This window comes from Coturnix japonica, chromosome 2 (assembly GCF_054131305.1).
Source record: "Coturnix japonica strain WE chromosome 2, WE-NBRP24, whole genome shotgun sequence".
NCBI classification, from domain to species: domain Eukaryota; kingdom Metazoa; phylum Chordata; class Aves; order Galliformes; family Phasianidae; genus Coturnix; species Coturnix japonica.
This window is the reverse complement of record NC_140664.1, coordinates 133,812,503-133,832,365: the sequence shown is the minus strand read 5'-3', so window position 1 is coordinate 133,832,365 and position 19,863 is coordinate 133,812,503. Positions and strand designations below refer to the sequence as shown.

General features: G+C 45.0%; 1 protein-coding gene across 18 annotated transcripts in view; it reads right to left on the bottom strand.

The window, feature by feature from the left end:
* The window catches only part of PRKAG2 (protein kinase AMP-activated non-catalytic subunit gamma 2), a 155,773-nt gene that overhangs the window by 11,557 nt on the left and 124,353 nt on the right, over positions 1-19,863 (bottom strand). For 9 of the 18 annotated variants that reach the window (XM_085538993.1, XM_085538991.1, XM_085538995.1 and 6 more), the window contains 2 exons: positions 15,503-15,584; positions 3,954-4,063 (listed from right to left, as the gene is read on the bottom strand). In XM_085538993.1, the coding sequence (XP_085395119.1) occupies positions 3,954-4,063; positions 15,503-15,584 (192 nt within the window). Of the gene's footprint in view, positions 1-3,951; positions 4,064-7,674; positions 7,821-11,788; positions 12,651-12,773; positions 12,901-14,908; positions 15,353-15,502; positions 15,730-15,825; positions 15,936-19,863 lie in introns of those variants that run through there. The other 9 variants (XR_014943190.1, XM_085539001.1, XR_014943191.1 and 6 more) reach the window with 9 other exon arrangements.

Here is a 19,863-nt window from a genome sequence, read left to right as displayed (position 1 = left end):
TTAGTCAACTCCACTGTTCCACCTTAGTGAGATACATACACTGCAGATACTTACTTCCATGCTATTTGAGGGGAGACTGAGCTTTCTTGTTTGTAGTATGTGTATGGGAACCATTAGGTCGTGGCCTAAACCAGAAGAAGGAACACACATGTGCAACCAGAAGGGGCCAACCCTGGGGTCATCCCTCCCTAACCTGATTTAAGAACTATCAGCCACAAGGGGAGGATCTCTACTCAGAGATCACCTCCTTTGGAGTGTTTTGTGCTTTGGGAAGGGGGAAGTGATCCCTTCTTTATTACTGGATTGTGATCTCTCCCTTTCTTGGGTGATCTGAAACTGGTCTAAAGCATCTGCTATCACCTGTCTATACAGTATGTAATAACTGAAAACCATAGATCTGCTTTCTAAGAAAGCAACCACTTCAAGCTAGAATTTCTGTTACTACATGCCGTGATGAAGTGGGCTAGGAGTCAGAAAGAAAGTAAGCCTCACAAGCAGAACCACTGGGCCAACTGCATTGGAAAGGGCACAGAAATTCTGTCACAGATTAAGAACTTGTCACTTCTGGCAGGAATGGTGCTGGGAGAGTAAGAACAATGCATGACTTTCACTGAGCAAAACACAAGCGTTCCAGCTACACCCTGCCTTGACTAAGACATTTCCATTTAATTGGTACATAGGAACTCGCACTATCTTTCCCCAGGATCAAGGAGTGAATGCCTCCTATTGGTCCTGAGAGCTGCAGGAATCGAGCTCTGATGCTGTAACTCTAGAGTATTCCTCCTGGAAGCCTGCTCTGTCTCATTACCTTGGAGAGAGTCAAGAATGACCTGAAGGAAACAAGAATAATAAACCCTATTTACTTGAAGTCAGCACAAGGAAGAGAAATACAAATCCCCTTCTACTCTTCTGATGTGGAATCCCTTGTATGCTCAGCAGAAGTTAGATTTACTTCAAGCTTGTTAAAGCAAAGAAGTTTCTAGAAGATTATTCCACATATTTTTCTAGTTATGCAGAAGAAAAATAAGTACTTGAGCTCTTCCAGGTAAATGATAATTACCAACAAAAGCCTATTTTAGTGACAAGGTCTATTAGCAATGCCAATAATTTAACCTTTGCTTAATAATGTGATCAAGTCAACCAATCGTGCAGATTTCTTCAATACAGAAGAAAGGCAAAGAGTCTCTATGATTCTGAAGCCTTATCTTGATGTTTCAATAGAAAAGTAATTTTTATTAGTACATGAAATAATAATAATACATGAATTTAAGCATCGTTATATGCACCTGCTGTCAGTTAATACCATCAAATATAAAGCACATGCAGATCTGGATGACACTAGTGCCCCAGAACATTGCCACATTAAATGCATTAAGACACAGATACCCAAATACTGTGCTGAAAACACATGCAGGCAACCAGCCAGTCCTGCAGGCAGGAGAGAACTGTAGCATGGAGGCACAGCTCAATACATTTGAGGAGCAAACGTTTACAGGCTACAACTGCAGAGAAAAGCCTAAAAGAACAGCTCACAGTCAGTCAATAACGTGCACTGTGCCATTAGCACTTCCCCAGCTACAGTCACCATTTCTCAGGGTTAGTACAGGCTATGGGTCACTTCAGGTAGGCAGACTACATGCAGATATTCAAGTTTAGGAAGGAACATAAACTGCTGTACTGGGGCTAACAGAGCTGTGCCAGCTGGCCTCAGGCTGGTTAGCAGACCACAGCTCTGTCTACTGCTTATTTAACATATCTACTGTTCAACTTTGCAGCACGTGGCATGTTCTCCTGGTGAAGCATGCCTAACTCAAGTGTACAAGCTATCACTGCTTTCACAACAGTGTAAGAAAGGTGCCAGTGGCACAGGCTCACTCCTGATGAGACCAGAGTGGTGTGCTAGGAGAAATGAGATGTGTGGTAGCTGCTGGAATCAAAAGGCCTCCCCAGGCTTTCTGATCAATAACAGCACTGAGGAGACTGTGCTAAGGTCCTAATTAGCTACTAATAGTGCTATTTAAGGCCTCCCGTCAGCTTTGCTCTTTATCATATCCTTTTATTCAAGGATAAAGGAAGATTCCTTACAAATCTTCATATTAAACCCCTCCAAAAATACCGAGACTTAACACTTACCAGTGATGCTGCTTCACCAGTATTGCTTATGTCACGTGACATAACATCTCATTTTCCCTACACTTAACAACAGTTTTGAAATACCTTCTCTATTATCTCAGTTTTTGCAGGGTAAATGTGTGCTGTGATTTCTGCCCAGTAGAGGGAGACAGGGTACTGCAGTCAGATATGAACCCAATGAGTCTTCCGAAGGATCGCATCAGAAAACAACGCAGCTCTACTCTTCCCATTCTTCCATCAATTGCTGGTAGGTTACTTTTCTGCCTCATTTAGTGTAAGCCTTTACCATGTACCGCTTAAGACTTCTCACTGTTAAAAATGTGAGAACTTTATGGCACCTGGCTTTTTCTGTTTGATCTTAAATTAGGAGAAAAGCTCACCTGGGTGGCAGTGAAACATCCAGGGATGAAGAAGACGTATCTACAAGATCACCTCCCTTTGACAAGATTCATGGACATGGGGGAAACTGATTTTCTATTACTGAGAATGACCCCACAGTCATAGGTCCTTTGTTCTGTGCCAGCTGCGATCTACATCGGTCAGTAAGGAACCCAAATAAAACAGGGGTTTGGTAGAAAGTAGGTAAAACATTTTTCATTGAGTTACCTATTTTCCTACAGGATTGACATTCAGAAGGTTCATTCACCAGAACCATTTCTCTAAACATTACCTCACATTGGCTCACTAAATGGAGATTAAACCACTTCTTTACATTAACAGCATTACTCAACACAGCAGCAGTGAGAATGGTTGGCGTCTAAAAACATATCCTGCAGTTCATTAGGAAATTCAGGGAACCCAAAAGGAATGAGTGACTCAGCCTGCTGGCTTCCAGGACCAACTGGCTTTTGTAATAAGGAGGAAAAGTTCATCTTTCTAACTGCAACAATGATGGGGCTCAAGCCTTTGGCCCAGGTGCCCACTGAGAACTCAATGTGAGCAACGTTCTCAAATATCACATTATTTTTTGTTGTGCAAGTAGGCTTACCATCTTTTAGACCATGGCACTAAGGATCTTGCACTACATGTTATTGTCTGATATGGAAGATGGTTCCAGGAACATTTTGAGATTAAGGATCTATTAAATGTCCTTCTGACAGTGGAAGATTGTAGCCTGAGGAGTACATCCCAGGCCATGACTATTTAATGTGTTTATTTAAGCCACAGCTGGAAAATCATTAAAAGAAGACCAAAAAAATCCACCTCAAAAAACACTGATGGCAAAATCCAGGAAATAAGGAAAGCCACAGTGCTGCAGCACATTGCAGAACAGATCACCCAGCTCTACAGCAGGCAGCTATTGCCATCCTTTGGCAAATAAACTCTTCCCACAGAGCCAACAGTCTAGCAGATGATGATTTACTGATTAAAAGCAAAAAAGAAAAGCTGAAAACTAATTTTCTGGAGAATGCAGTAATTTGCATCATTAAGCCACCCATTTCAGTCCTAAATTATCTCACCAGTATAGCAGGAACAAGCTCAGAACACCTGGAGACCTTAACTATTGCACACAGAGCTCTATCTAAGATATCTTTACACATATTGACAGTCACAGAGAACATAAATTTGGGGTTTTCAGAATCTCGTTAGTGATTGTAGCTGCTAATTATATCTCCTCACTCTGTTCAGCCAGGCAGCCCCCTCCACCCCCAACCATCTTCCACTAGTGTAACCTGAAAGATACAGCTGAAACAATATGGGGTTTTCATATTCAAAGCACAGCATTATAGGAGACAATACTTCATTTAACACTCAGGAAACACAGTCCCATTTCATAAAGAGAACTGCAAGGAAAGGCAGACTGAAAGAAGAATACTCACTTGTAGCGTAGTGTCGAAAACAACAAGCTTAGAGCTCGTTGGAACAATGTCATAACACTTGTGTGACCTCATGAATCGCACATAAATGTCACTTTCCGATTCTTCAAGTGCTGTAAGTAAAAACATTTGGTTTTATTTAAAGAACCTCAAAGAAAAAATAAATTCAAAGCATGCCAAATCAACTCAACACCATTGCAGAAGGACATCCCTCAAGCAGAACTCAAGCTCACACTTTCCGATCTAGACAGACAGTTCATAGTTCTGCACTTTGCATTCCACTCCTCTTTCCTTTCACATTAAACAGCACAAGGTGCGTGGTTCTCCCCTACTGAGAAAGGATTTCAGTATGGAGCAGTTATAATTCAGGCATTTGGTTTTTAAAATGAATATTGAACATGCATACTAAGCACCTGAATCACAATTACGTATAGACAAAGCCAGTTGGAAACTAAAGTAGCGTCAGACTTAACTAACTCAAGCTCCTTATACGAGGAAGGCTCTGATCTCATTTCTGTCCATTCTACCTCTTGGAGCCCTCTGTTTTCTGTAGAGGCAGCAGGCAGGTAACACAATCACATCGCTCTACCTGAACTGCCTCACAAACCACATCACAAACGTCACACTGTCATTTATGAAGTCAGGATCCATCTGGGCAGAAGTGTTAGTTTGGTTGTTTTTTTCCCCTTGTTAAACATGTATCTCTGTAGCCAGGATCCAGCACCCAGCCTATATTAACTTAAATCAGCTTTGCCTTTGTCAGAGTTCAGATGTATATACATGCAAACTTCACACTTGCTGCAGTATGTTAACTTCATTATTATCAATTACGTTCTAAAGGCAATTAAGCCCTCCATTATTCACGGCAGGTACCCAGAACTCAGACAAAGTTAACATCTCTATCAGGCATACAGCCTTTAAACCCTGTAATAACGTGCAGGAAGAACTTGGACATTCTAATTGTGAGGAAGCAGAAGAAACTCAGTTGTTGGATTCAGCAAATGAGGTTGAACAAGGTTTGTTCTACAGTCCTAATAAGTCCTCATTTACTTTCAGGTCTTTTCCCAATGGGTCAGTACACAGTGAGAACCAGTCCTGGAGTGGTAAGCAAGACTGGGAACTAACATGATCAGTAACCATTAGAGAAACAGTGCACTCCCATGTCTTTCCATAGCACCACAAGAGCTATGACAGTCAGTCCTACAGAGCAGCAAACTCTCATCTGCAACTTCTAGTCTCCTGCTTCTTTCATTACATACCTTCTAATTGCTGTGGCAAGCAAGACTGTGGTTGAACAGTTGTGAAATCCCCTGCAGACCAAGTCCCTTTCCCATGCTGACTGAATCTGAGGCTCTCCACAGCTTTCACCACATACCCAGAATTGGCCATAGGTGCCCGGGGAAATTCTGTTCTCATTCTGAAGTTGGATTTTCTACTGATTCTGTTGTTTTAACGTTACCTTCTATACAAATAAGCATAGTACAGGTAGAAACAAGCATAGGAAGACATCTGAAAATTGATGAACTGCAAAACGACCAACTATTTTTAGCAGAAGAAAACCTCACAAAGGGCACATCGCTGCTCAATACAATTAAACCAACGGTTATGCAAATGTAATATATTCCTATAACAAGCGCAGTAATTGCACTTCAACTTGTAGTGACACATTGCCAGGCTCAATCAGTTGGTCTGAAATAGGCAAATCACATCAGGCACCACAAGGAAATCTGTTCCCTCACTGAGGAGTGAAGGTTGGTCAGAAGTGTTTAGATACACACGACAGCGATTGTGTGACTACCGTGTTTAACACTCAGAAATAGCCAGAGAACCAGAATCTCAACAAGGATCCAATTGTCCAGCTACAGCTGAGGTTTATTTCTACAGAAGCCCCTTATACTATGAAGAGTATAATGCCCTGCTGTATTAGCCACCAACTAAACACACAGAACATAAGCAGCACAGATTCACTTCGTATGTTCTAAATTGGTCCGTCAAGTGTCTACTAGAAAGTATATTCCAAGACTTTACAAACACTTCAGCCAGCTGGGATTGTTTAAAGCTACCTTGCCCAGGGAGGTTGTGGATGCCCCGTCCTTGGAGGTGTTCAAGACCAGGTTGGACGGGGCCCTGGGCAACCTGATCTAGTAAATGTGTATGTTTGGTGGCCCTGCCAGGCAGGGGGGTTGGAACTACATGATCCTTGAGGTCCCTTCCAACCCGGGTCATTCTGTGATTCTGTGTGATTCTGTGATACCTTAGGTCAATACTTTGTATGCATATTGGATGGTGGTTATCAGCCTATGCAGCTGCTCAAAGGAGAGGTCTCCAGCTGAAGACCTGGTACACCTTATGAACACACTTACACACACATCCCCCTGCACAGCACAGGCAGACTGGGCACTTCTTTACAGTTCCTCTAACCTTCAAGAGGACAGACTTACAGCCTGTTCATATACAGCCACCATCACACTGCAAACACAAATAATCAAATACAGATATCCTAATCTCCATTAAGATATTTCTAATCTATTAACTGTTTATCTTCTAGGTTTGGCTTTATTTGTTTTTTGTTAAATGCCCATTCTTTGCAGCTGTTAAGCTACTGCAGCCTTACCCAGTACCTGCAAAGCAGTACTCCCTTTAGATAGACAAGAACAAATGCATTCCTGCTTGACTTGAAACCCCACTCGGTCTCTGCACATCTTAGCACAGAAGACCACCTTCCCAACAAGCAGCACTATGTGTATATGCTGGTTGTTCTTTCACCACAAACCAGTGGTCTGCTCAGGTGTTGATAGCACAGTGATGCACACCTACTTGTCCAAGAGGCAATACAGGATCTCTTCTCCTGCCTGAAGTGACTGAGGTATCCAGAATTAGATTTGCAGAAGCGCCCTAACAGTAATGGATGCCCCACGTTGTATCACACCACAGAAGGACCACATGCTACAGTAATTTTGAGAACAAGATCTTAAATGCTTCTCCTTGGAAGCTGAACTGAATTGCAGCAGTGCCAAGCACAAGCTGTCTTTGCTGTCCCTATCAATTTTCTTCTTTCTCCTTTGGTCAGATGGTTGATGTATGCCTCTCATGCTGATTCTATAACAACTTCTGCATTAAGTGTGAAGATGGAATGTCACCAGACAATTACAGTTACCCTGGCACAGCAACGGCAGTTGGAGAGAAGCCTTGGGGAAGTACATCTGTTGGAGCTCAGCTTATGTTTATAGCACGAGTCAGGATGCTGCCTCCAGCCAAACAGCAGCTTCCTACAGTTCATTATCTGAATATTACTTGCTCACAGACAGCAGATTCCCAGCAGGAGCCACCTCAACCTACAGCAGGGATTGGGGAAAGAGTGCACTATGACTGATGGTGCATTTCTGTCTTGGTGTTCCCTCATGAAAGCCTATTTCTTGCAAGATAACTTGCTCATAAATCTTCAAGAGGACATTCTTTAAAGTCTAAAAGGCCCATCCATGTATTCTCCCCAAACACACTCCCCTAACTTAGGTACTTAAGTGCACTTAATCTTTACTCCCTTCTTCTCTCCCACTCCTCTACAACATCAGACACGTCTTAACTTTATTTTTTAAAGGCTAACTATTCTTTAGAAAAACATGGAGAAACTATTGAGCAACACTGACTCAGAGATTGCAGCGGGACCCGGTACTAAGTTTAACCCTCTATTTAGAGAGAGAATATGGAGCTAGCATCTGTAGACCCGTATATTAAAAGGGAAACTTCCTTCCTTCAGGTCTTCTGTACAGATACCTTCAGTTCTACTCACACCTTTACCACCACACAACGTACTTCCTACTGCAGCTTCCCCTTCAGATTTCTGCTCATTGGAATGCCTTGGAGAAGTGCCTGCAGATGGAGAACAGGAACGTGCAGTAACACATATGGTCAACACATACTGAAAAGCCTCCAAATGCTGTCACATAGAAACCTGCAGGAAGTTTCTCAGAGGTGTTTACTGCAAACCACACGGTGTCTTTTCCTGTGGTCCATCACGTCTGACTGGCCCAGGATTGAGATCCTGGACCACACATGTCTTCCAGCTTCAATCATACAAAGTAACATCTTAATACAAAACCAATACCTATATTATAGATATGTTACATTCCTTATTTCTGCACTGCTATCCAGTCACACTAAGTTTAATGTGATTTCAGGAGCATCTGGAAGGAGGGCACTGTGTCCCATGCAAACTCCTCACCATTAGGACATGAGCTTTCAGCTTTAGTAAGTCTCACTTATCTGATGAACGTAAAGACACCTTCTGATAGACCTGAACAATGGCCCCAAAAACAGCAGACAAGAAACAAGACACCAGATGCAGAATCAATGTCAGACTCAGCAGGAAAAGAATAGTGACTTAGCACAAGGACGAGCACGGAACAAGAAGTGGTGTTTGACTGTATCATCTGATTGATGTTCATTCATGAGGAAGCTGTTCTCAGAATAAAACAAAAACAAAACCCACAACGACCAAACACTGCCAAAAAGATCATCTGACTGAGGACGTGGGTGTCAAAACCTAATGGTAACAAAGAATGGGAAAGGTGGAAAGAGATGGTTACAAAGATGCCTATTGTAAGAGGCAGGAGATAAATCATTACATTTTTAGAACACGCTTGGAACAGCTTTGCTGCTAACAGAGCAAGCAAGGCTAGCAAAGGACTAGCTCTGACCTTAGGAGTGATTTAGCCTGATATACAGAAAGCAACTACTGACTGCTCCATGACAAGTCAAAAGGATTTCAAACACAAGGAAACAGAAGAAGAGGATGCAAAGAAAGAAGCAAGAAAGCTGCAGAGAAACTAAAGATATCCTGGCAGACCACACAGCATTATTCATGCAGCCACAGGCTACACGACACACAAGCTGCAGATTGGATGCTTCCCACCCCAGTGTAAAAGAATGCGTGAGCTGGCAGCTAAGGAAAGATCACACTGAGTTCACAGATGTAGGACACTGATACAAAGTGATAGGAAGTGCATTTACAGATCAGTATCAGGAGTTTCTCCAGTGATTCAAGATGAATTCTTCATTACAATGAGAATACAGAACTTCTGATAGGAGGTGCGCTTGAGAAAGCAGGAACATGCACAGATACTATTAGAAAGCCAAAGCCGTGCTCCCCTAGCATAGATCATCCCACAAGTGGAGGTTCTGGAAGTAGAGGAAGCAAGGGGAAAAGAATAGGTACATGAAACTAATAACAGCTGAGACAGTTAAAAGAAAAGTAATACAAATAACTGCCTGAAAAAAAAATAATGCAAGATCCAGAGCTTGCTTCCAGCATTCCTTGTGCCATCACACCTCAAAACCCTGCACTGGGTTCTGCTCCTAAGCTTTGGAATGAAGATGTCCTAATGGGGAGCATTGGGAAGTCAACACTTCCTTTATGCCACTGCTCTCTGCTGGCAGACTGCATGAGCAAATAAGCTGAGATCTGAGGCAGAATGCAACGAGCAGCTTAAGAAACTTCACATTCCAGAGCTAATCATAGCAGCTCTGAGGTTTCTTGTCCAGGCAGGCAGAGGAGCTTATTTGTTTACAAGCAAAAGCTGCATAGTTTGGGAACTACCTGGGGAACCAGCAAATAGGACCAAAAGTCCAACTGTGCACCTCTGGAATAGCCCACTATCACTTAGACTAAGCTAAGGCCAAAGCTAAGGGTTTTGTACTTTTGACTACAGCCAAATCACTGAGCTTTTGTGAACAGGAGCAGCAACACCAGCCTACAGCCTAATAATTAAGTTGCCAACAGGCAGTATGGTTTTTCCCTAAGCATCCCAAACAAGGATCTAATTTAAGGCATCGCCAGTTTGGAATGCAAACACACTCTTTGAGATTGAGAGATGCCAGCCACAACCCAAGAAACCAAAGATGGTATTAAACCTCTGGATATTAACATCAGGAAACATATGCTGGAGAGCAGAACTCAAGCATGTCAAGAACTCAAGACAGAAACATGTCAGACACGAGCGATTCCTAAAAGGATTGAGTTATTTAGGCTTCCCAAAGCTCTGTCTTGATGCCAAACTAGACTAGGTGCCAAATGTCAAATTCAGCTCTGCCCTAACATAGTTATGTTTGTATTCCATTGATTGGATGATACATTAATATGAGACGCTGGTGTAGCTCCTCCATAGGCAGATTTTCTCCTAACCCCCCTGCCTTTCTTTTGTCAGGCTTTTCTGCTCCAAGCAGAGCCCCAGTAAAAGCTCATTACTGCATGCATCTATCAGACAGCCTCAGTACAGACAGGCATGCTTTGTTTCAAGAAGCAAGAACTGCTAAGAAAAACACTACCCCCAAGTGCTGTATTTCCTCTGGAAGCAGCACGTTTCTTAACATATTTTGGACCTGCCTTCTTCCCAACACCCTGCTAAGTTCTGGAAACGTTCAGATCAGTAAAGTAACTGTAGATAGCTTATAGCAATGTCCCAACAGAACTTCTGCTGCCTTGAGTGACCTCACTTCAAGTCAGGCCTCACAGATGCTTGTGAACATCCAGCCTCAAGTTATCTGAAAGACAGTATGCTTTACAGAGAGCCCTATCTTACATGACAGACAATTCTGCTGCAGGTGATTAGGAAGCAGAAGCACCTCAGGATTATTTAGCAATAATTACATTGAGCCAACTCACGCAGATATTCCACTGTTGTTCTTAGCACGCTGGCATTATTTCAGCTTAAATCAAGTCCCACTCATTCAGTACCCAGCCTTACCCAAAGGCACTAAGTTTTCCAACAGGACTGACTTGACCATGAAAATCAAACTTAGCAGCTGAGGTTACTGGACTACCAACACAACATGATTTCACCTATACTGCCATGCCTTCACAGGCACCACCCTGTAGTCATTTCTAAGGCACACTGAGACTTTTCTATCTGCTGTTTCTACCATTACTCACTGAAGTAGTCAGCTGCCAACTCAGCATCTGCAGGTCAACATTCTACGGTGTTCTCAGGGCAACTGGAAGGAAGTGGAAGTGATACAGTTCAAAGTCTTGGACCTTATATCCAGCAGTGGGTCACCAACCTGCTGGCAGCTAATCATGGCTTTCCCTAGGAAGATTATTTCTGCACATCCTGTAGGTGCAATAATACCAAGAAAACAAGCTCCAACACTTCCTATAAAGTTCTGTTCTCAGTTGCTTGTATCTTGGCTGAGTAATTACAAGGACTCACTGCTGCCGCGACAGACCTTTTTCCTACCAGTGTTTCTAGGAAGTCCCAGACAGAACAGTTCCACTGTTTCCAGGAATGGATTAGGGGGAAAAAAATAAGTGTTTTAGCAAGCTGAACTTTTATGTAAGCTTTTTCTCCTCTACTCTCAAGGCCAAAAGCAGAGGCTTTAAAAGCATGTCCTGTACAAGGCTGCATCTTCTGCTGTACTCAAAATCATCTGCCAAAGTAATAACACTTGACATGTTTGTTTCCTGACAAAGACTGGTTACGACTTCATGTGCTGCTATGAATTGGTTATTTCCTACTCAGCTCTGAGGAGGGCTTTCCTCACTGTAAAACTAAGCACTGCGATCAGAGCTGCATCTCTTATAGGTGCAGAAAGAATTAGGACTACATGGAGCTGGTGAGCGCTGGGCTGGCATATAGAGCCACATGCAGTACTTGCACCAGATGAAAGATCCTCACCAAAGATGACAAAACTCCCCAAGTCCTTTCATCCCAATTATCCTCTCCACATAGTAATTTCTTGTTATGTCCACCCACTGTTCTAACAGGCTGTGAAAGGACTCAGCAAGAAACCACTGCCCAGAAAATCTGCAGAGTGGGAAGAAATGACTCCAGACACAACAGTCAGTCAAGAGGGGACACAATTACTGGTGAAAGTTTATTTCGAGAGGTAGCCAATAACAAGCATCAGACACAAGAGATGAAGAAAGTGAGATGAAGACCAGGGCATCACCATGAGGAACTGCACTCTAACACAAACTGCTCATCAAATAACTGTCTAAGTGCTACTTTGTGCAGTTCAGGAATGAGCACACAGTTCCATGACGCTGAAGCTACGACTGCTGCCTGCAGTTTGCACAGTGCTTTTTTCCAGACTAGGAATTGAGCAGGCATACACCAGAACCATGCAATTAACTTCTGCCTTTGCAAAGACTCCCTGAGTTGACTGCACGCTTTTTTTCTGGCATCTGTTAAATGTTGCTTTATCAGTAGCTGCTGGAGAAGCAAAATGAGAATGTGGAGATGTGCAAAGTGTTAAACCTAGGGAGAAACAACCCCAGGTATGAGGACAAGCTGGGAGATACCCAGCTGGAAAGCAAAGGGCCTGAGGTTCTGGCAGACACCAGTTGAACATGAGCCAGCCATGTGCCCCTGCCACCAGGAAGGCCAGCATCATTCTGGGCTGCATTAGGCAAAGTAATGGCAGCAGCACAAGGAGGTGTAGCCTTCTCTCTGCTCAGGGATGGTAAGGACACACCTGGAGTGAGGCATCCAGTTCTGGGCTCCTCGAATACAAGAGACATGGACGTACTGGAGTGTCAGAAGAAGGGCCATAGGGGCGATGGAAGGACTGGAGTTCCTCTGAGGGGAGCCAAAGAGAGCAGGGACTGCTCAGCCCAGAGACAAGGAGGCTCAGCAGGACCTGAAAGGAAGGTCTGAAGAAGATGGAGCCAGGCTTGGTACCAGGACAGGAGGCAACAAATGTGCACTGCAAAACAGGAGGTTCCCTTTGAACATCAAGAGTTGCTTATTTTAGCAACTAAGCACTGGCCCAGAACTAGCAAACCCGCAGCACGGATAACAGACTCACGCAAGGACTCTGAGCACTAACCTGTTCCAATGAGAAACTCCACTGCCTCCCACAGATAACTTCAATACTTCCAGAGAAGATGTAGGTAGGTCATCCCCATCCAAGGAACACCGAGCAGAATGAGTTCAGAGCGCCTTAATAAAGTTTTCTGTTTGAACAGAAAAATCTTCCAGTTCAAAGGTGTTCTGGGCTTCTTACATGAGGTTTTTAAGCTTTTTTACTCTGATTATTTTGGGGAAAGAAACCTTTATGGAGCTGCAAATAAGTCAAATATCCACAGGCCTTTCCAGTCCTTCTCCTCAGCACCTGTCCCATCTCAGCTGTAGTGCAGTTGCTCTATTAACCACCATCTCAGAGACAAGAATTTGCTCTTCTACAGCCCATAGGAGCAGTATTATTAAGCCAATAATAATAATAATAAGCAAGGTAGTGATCAGTCACAGCGATCCCATGGAGTTCTGTCACATACATTAACCAAACGTGTTTCACACACAAAGAAAAAGCCAACAATCAGCACTGATTTCAGGGACAAAATGTAGCACTGTCCACATTAATTAGGTACGAAACATGGAAGAGAGGAAAAAATCCCCCTTTACTTAGAAGCCATCTCATCATGTGAGACTCCACACGCTTCCTTACATTGACACTTATGCTATAAATCTTTCCTGTATCTCTTTTTCCAGTGTAACTCTCTTAATTAGAATCCAAATTAAATGAGCGCCTTCTGTGCTTCCGCATCCTCATTTGCGTAACCTCCGAGGAGGAATGACAGGCAGGAATCCATTCCCAGCACCCTGGATGGCATTCAGCGAACAGATTGAGGCTCACTTTGCAGCTTGCTTGCTTTCTTTCTAATTAACCTCTGTGTTTCAAGAGAGCTGCAGCAGAATCTGATACACGAGATAACGATCCACTGACACAGAAACTGGGAAGAGGAAATACTCAAAAGCGGCAGCAAAACAAGTTTCACGTTTCTAGTTCACCTTTCAACGGAGGTATCGCTGGAGAAAGTTCACTTGGAGTTGGACAAAAGATCATCAGTTAAACCATGGCCGCATACACTTAATTAAATCTTATCAAGATTTCAAAGCTGTTTCTCAACTTCTGAGCGTTACTTGTCACCCGGCAAGAAGAAATTATCACTATCAGATGCCACTGTGCTCCCCCACCCCCAATATTAGCACAAGCTACAGCAATCAGCGTGAAAAATTTAGGTCATAAAACACGCACTGCAAGTAAGCTGCTGCATTTCCGCCTGTATCTCAATGCACGGTGAGGCTCCAGGCCTCCTCACGTAGAGCCATCCTGCACAGTTCAGGTCTGATGTCCACACTCGGTTCCATGTACATGTTGCCTTCCATTCCCTTTCCAGGCACTGAATGAGGTCTGCACTGACACCAGCTGATCGCTTCCTTTCCAAGCTCCCACACTATGTGAAGCAGGCACAGGGTTCCATCAGGCGTTGCCTTCTGACAGACCCCCAACACCCCAGCTCAAGTGCCCCCAGACAAATCCCTCCTTTGGAAGCCAACCCAATTCCCAAAGCAAATCAGCAGCAACCACTGAACAACCTCTAAAACTCCCATTAACTCACTGCTGTGCTCTCAGAGACATACACATACCCACCCCAACCCCATCCCTCACAGTAACAGCTCATGCTGAAGAGGTCAAGGTGTTTCAAGACTGAGTTTATTCAGTTACTTCTTCCTGCCCGCCATCCTTTCCAGACCCACGGATGCCTGAAGGGCTTACGATGGTTTAACTGTTAGTGAGTCAGCAGCTTTGAAGAGCCACTACTTACGGTAACCAGCTTAAAAATACACATTTAAAAAGGAAATCAGTAACTCGAGTTCTTTCTAAGTACAAAAAGGAACGTCCAGCTGGATTTACGGGATCGTTGCCACAAGGAAGGAGCTACAGGTTAGCAACAAATGCTCGCACTGAATCAGGACTCAGTATTTCGATACAGACCCAACTTTGTAACAGCTCCTAAAGGAAAGTGGGGTGGGGGGGGAAGCCCCAACTCTCATAGAATTCAATTGGCAGGAGTTTCCTTCCTCCATCACAGGAAGCTCAGGAGCGAGGTGTTAACTCAGCGAGCAGCCCCACAACGCTGCTAACCACCAAGTTATTAGCATAGCAGCCCGAGTATTTACCTCCACAGCGTGACTCAGCCTCCTATTTTCAAAGTTTTCCTTAAATATTCGCCCTACATTCCTTAATGGCACCGAGCAGCTAAAGAAGAACGCGTTCCTATCAAGTTCGGGCCGCGAACAGATCGGCTCAGAGACGAAAGCCGGGTGATAATAGATGGCGGATCGATGAGTGAAGCTGGATGTAATGACAAGGAGAAGGAGGGCAGCAGCCCGGCCAAGTTCCGCAGCCAGGAGAGAGACAGGAAGAGCCGTCGCCCATCCAGGGCAGAGCGGAGCGTCGGGCCACGGCTCGCCCCGCGTTCTCCCAGCCTATATTTGGTATCACGGAGCGTTCGGCGGGGACGGGGCACGGCGGGGAAGCTGCACCCGATAAGCGGCACCGGGGCGGCAGGTGAAGGCGGTTATAGAGCCCCGCCGCCCCCGGCCCGGCCCCGCCGCGTGTGTGTCGCCCCGGGGACAAAAGGCAGCTGGTAAAGCCTTCACCCCGGGCTGCTGGGCGATGTTCACCCCCCTCCTCCTCCACCCCCCCCCCCCACACACACACACACACCTCGGTTGTTCCCTCCTTGCATTTTTTTTTGTTTTTTTTTTTACCTTCATCTTCGAGCTCGAGTTTCTCCAGCATCCCTTCGGAGGCGGCCGGGAGCTGAGAGGGAGCCGGAGCCGCTGCCGCCGCCTACGGGAGGGAATAGAGGAGAAGGAGACGTGATGAGCATCCAGCCACCGACTCAGCGGCCCCGCGGCGGCATCGGGATGGAGTCGGGCACGGCTGCCCCTCGGCCTCCCGCTCACGCCCGGCTCACAGCGCGCCGCTCTTACACACACCCAGGGGGAGGAACCGGGACTCGCCCTTCCTTCCCCCACCCCCCTCCTCCCTCCTCGGCGGCCCATTAACCCCGAGGCCGCCGTGTTCCCACCGGCAGAGCCGCCCGGAGCCGCCAGCGCGGTCCCGAGCGCAGGGAGCGGCGGTGTGGAGCGCTGTGGGAGCCGGAGCTCCCCTTGAGGCAGCGCCGCCCGCCGCACCTCTGAGCCGCCGCTGCCCCGCAGCCCCCCGTACCCCCTCCCCCTGTTGGGGAATAGTACGTTCCGTTTTGCTGCAGTCGGGGCCGCCGGGGGAAGGGAGCTACCACTGCGGCACGCAGCGGGGGGGGCGAGGAGGAAGAAAGGGAGTTTTGGCCGCGGTGCCGATCTAAGCGCTCCGCCGGGCCGGCCGCCTCCTTCAGCCCATCTCGCGGCCGGCTGAGCCGGGTGAGGGCGGTGCGAGAGGGGGCGGGAGTAGGACAACCCTCGGCTCCCCCCCGCGGGGTGGAGGTGGTACGGCCCGGCGCGCTCACCTGCGGGCAGGCGGGCGGTACCACTGCGCCGTGGGTGGGGGGGAACGGGGGGATCCCCCGCGCACCGCCCTCGGCTGCTGTTGTGAGGAGGAGCGGGCTGTGCTCACCTCAGTCTGTGTGAGGGGCAGGAGCCCGCCCGAGGCGTTGTAAGGTTTGTGCTGAAAGTCAACGCGTTAAAAGAACCTCTCACCTCTCTTAAAAGAGCCGAATGTTTGGGATGTATCAGCAAGACCTAGTTTTAACCTTAGTGCCGGTCTGGCTGCTTCTCTCTAGGGATATTCAATGGCTGGGAAAGAGGCGATATCCAGCTCTTTACCACAAAAACCCTTTGGAAATAAAATCCTAAAGCGTTTCACTTCTACTCGGGTCACACTGAAAGTAAGTCCTATTTATTTCCACAGCATCTACAACAGAGCGCTTTTCAGGCTCTCCCATATCAGACACCGTTGTGTCAGCCTGCCCCTCTGCTGCCATCTGTCACACAGCGACAAAACGTGATGGAATATTGGCAGAAAGGTTCAATCTCTGCTGCCATCCCACCAACGTTTGCCTCCGAGATCGTAGGCCAACATTGTACAAATAGGAGGCATTACTTTCGGAGCAGCCCTTGTAGTTAAAAGACATTCAGAATTTCTATATGTATCCTATCTGGCCGCTCACTGAAGGTCTGAAGGCAATTCCTATTAATCTACGGCATTTTTAGTCTATTTTAAGGGTTTTGGAAGGTTTTAATGATCCTTGAGAGCCATTTTAAAAGGCTCTCTGTAATTATATTCCATGCCATTTGCCTTGATGTTGATGAGTTTATATGTACTTTGCTAAACACAAGAAAAGAATAAGATGATGCTTGATTGGAAAGAACTGTCCTGATTTTGTTTCTTGTTTAAGACAACAGATATTTACTCTGCATTGTCACCTCCTGAGCACAAGGAAATACAATTCCAAGGTTATTTGTAGGTGGGTCTTGAAAGGTACGTATTGCATTTCACTGCTGTGAAATGGGCATATGTTTATTGTAAGCCAGGTAAGCCTGTTTAATGCAGCAAGCTCCACTGCACTGGGAACCTCAGAGCTTATTGCAAGATCTTTACGGTGGCGGTAACTACATCCAGATGATGAGTATTATGAGGAAGTCAAGATAATTTAAAGGCGGTGATTAAATATATAACAGGGATTTGTAATGTAAACTTCATGCTGTTTCATCCACACTGCTAAAAAAAACCCCACAAACAACATCCCACTGGCAAAGTAGATTGAGCAGTAAAGAAGGCTGAAATTCCATCCCCCATTCTGCCTCAATTTTACAATTTACTTGAACCAGTCTTAGAACAAACAGCTGATAATGGTGTTCATTCTGCTCATCGTTTTGCATTCTAGCTCTTCTTGTGCTTGTAGGCAATGCAGTGAGTCAGAACAGGAAAGTGATGCGGCTGAAAAGCAAGCAGATCAAGAGAAAAGACGAGGCTTTATCCGGATCAGTTCCTGATCCAGCTCTGCGTGCACTAGCGCTGGCACAAGAAATGCCAAGGGCAGCAGTGGCAGTGGGACCATGCCTCTGGAAACAGCCTGCTTTAACATATGCTTAGATGGATGATGAGAATGGTGTTGTCCACTGTGAACTACTGCAGAAGTATACGAATCAGCAGAGATTTCAAGCAGTCTTTGATAATACCTCCCTACAAACTCAAACTGCTGTTTTCCAAAAGGATTACCAGGTAAAGATAGGGAAAATCTGTCTTTCCAAGCATCTGTAATTCCCACCAAGGTGATACTGCATCACCTGTAACATTTCAGTATCTGTTTGTTGTGGCTGCTCTGCTGCCACACAGGAGGTTTCTATTAACTATATCATAGGGATCTGTCTAGATTAGTGTTTGAATTTTTGGTATTAGATTGTGCCAGGTAATCCATTTTAACTGAGTTGCAGTGAATATCTACTTTTTATGCTAAATACTACTCAGGAAAATAAACTTTATATCAATTTAGAAGAAGTCTTTATATGCAAAGTCAAAACTGACTGAAAGCATTTTTTTCTTTGCTACGTTTCAGATTTTACAGGGGTAAGCCCAAAAAAGTGAGAACCTGTGGCATAGAAAAGCTTCATTAAGCACTGCCAGCAGTCTTTGTAGAGGCAAAGAAATAACTCCAGGTTGACAGAGTAGAAAACGTAACAAAAAAATAGATGTGAACAAAAGAGCCTTGGGGTTCTTGGTAGGAATGCATCCAGCGGGATAGGGATCTATCAGTGGCAGTCATCAGATCAGAGCAGCTGTTTGAGCCTGAGTTTCGTGTCACCTGAGCCTGGACACGTACAGAGTAGCTTTTCCTACTGAGTGAGTTACTCTGGGCTGCTTCTACTGCAACCAGTGGAGAAACAGTCATTAGTAGGCAGTCATTCATATGACTTCTTTTAGACAAGTACTCAGTATACGTGATTTATGTGCTGGGATCTGATTGCTGCACTGACTAGATCTCTACATCTCCAGTTAGTCAGCTTCATTCTGCTTGGAGTATCTGTCTCTAAGGGAATCACAGAATCTCAGAATGACCCGGGTTGGAAGGGACCTCAAGGATCATGTAGTTCCAACCCCCCTGCCTGGCAGGGCCACCAAACATACACATTTACTAGATCAGGTTGCCCAGGGCCCTGTCCAACCTGGTCTTGAACACCTCCAAGGACGGGGCAAGGGAAGGTGGGGGGAGGGAGCCAAGAAACTCTAAACTAGTCAGTAGAACTTCAATTCCAAAATGGATAGGAGAAAAAACATCCATTTTAAGATATTAGAGGAAGGGAAGATCACTGGTTACAGCCAACGTGTATGAACAACACCAAGTCAACCTCAGTCACTTTAATAACGAGTTAGAAGCCTTGTGGTAGGCAGATGCAGTGTGAGTTAACGAGAGTATTGACGCTATCTTGCATGACATTCTCCTAAGCAAAGCAGAGACTCCAGATGAAACTGCTGCTAAAGGTCAGAGCCATACTCACAAGAAAGGCATTAACAGTCCTTTATCTAACTGGGAGGGTTTAACAGAGGATTCCATGGGAGGCTGTGTTCTCTCTAATATCATTCAGTGTTTTCACTGGTGACTCAATGCAGGAATAATGAATAACCACATTTTCAGGTGATCCAGTATTACAGGAAGCTGTACCCTTGTGAATAGCCTTACAACTTAGATAATGTAGAGAATTCCTGAAATGCTTTGAAAAGTAGGGTGCATGTTACATGCACTGAGCTACACAGAACTGAGAATAACCAAAAGTAGAATGAGAAAAGACTGGCTTTCAACAGTCAAGCAAAGAAATGACCCAAGAATGAAACCAAATGTCAGACAACAATGTCGAAATCATGGGGAAAAAAAATCACGCTATCTACTAAAGTTTTCTATGTAAGGCATGGATGTCTGTTCTATGCATTTATTGATTAGACACCATCTAGAATATTGGATTCAACTTTGGGCACGGAACTCAAGAATAAACATAGAGAATCCAAAGAAAAGCAACAACAGTGATGTAAGAGTTGAGAAATAATGACGTGTGAAGAAAGACTTGAAAACCTCCTCAAAAGAAGAGGACCAAAGGGAAAAACAATCACAGGTTCCAGAATGTAATACATCCTT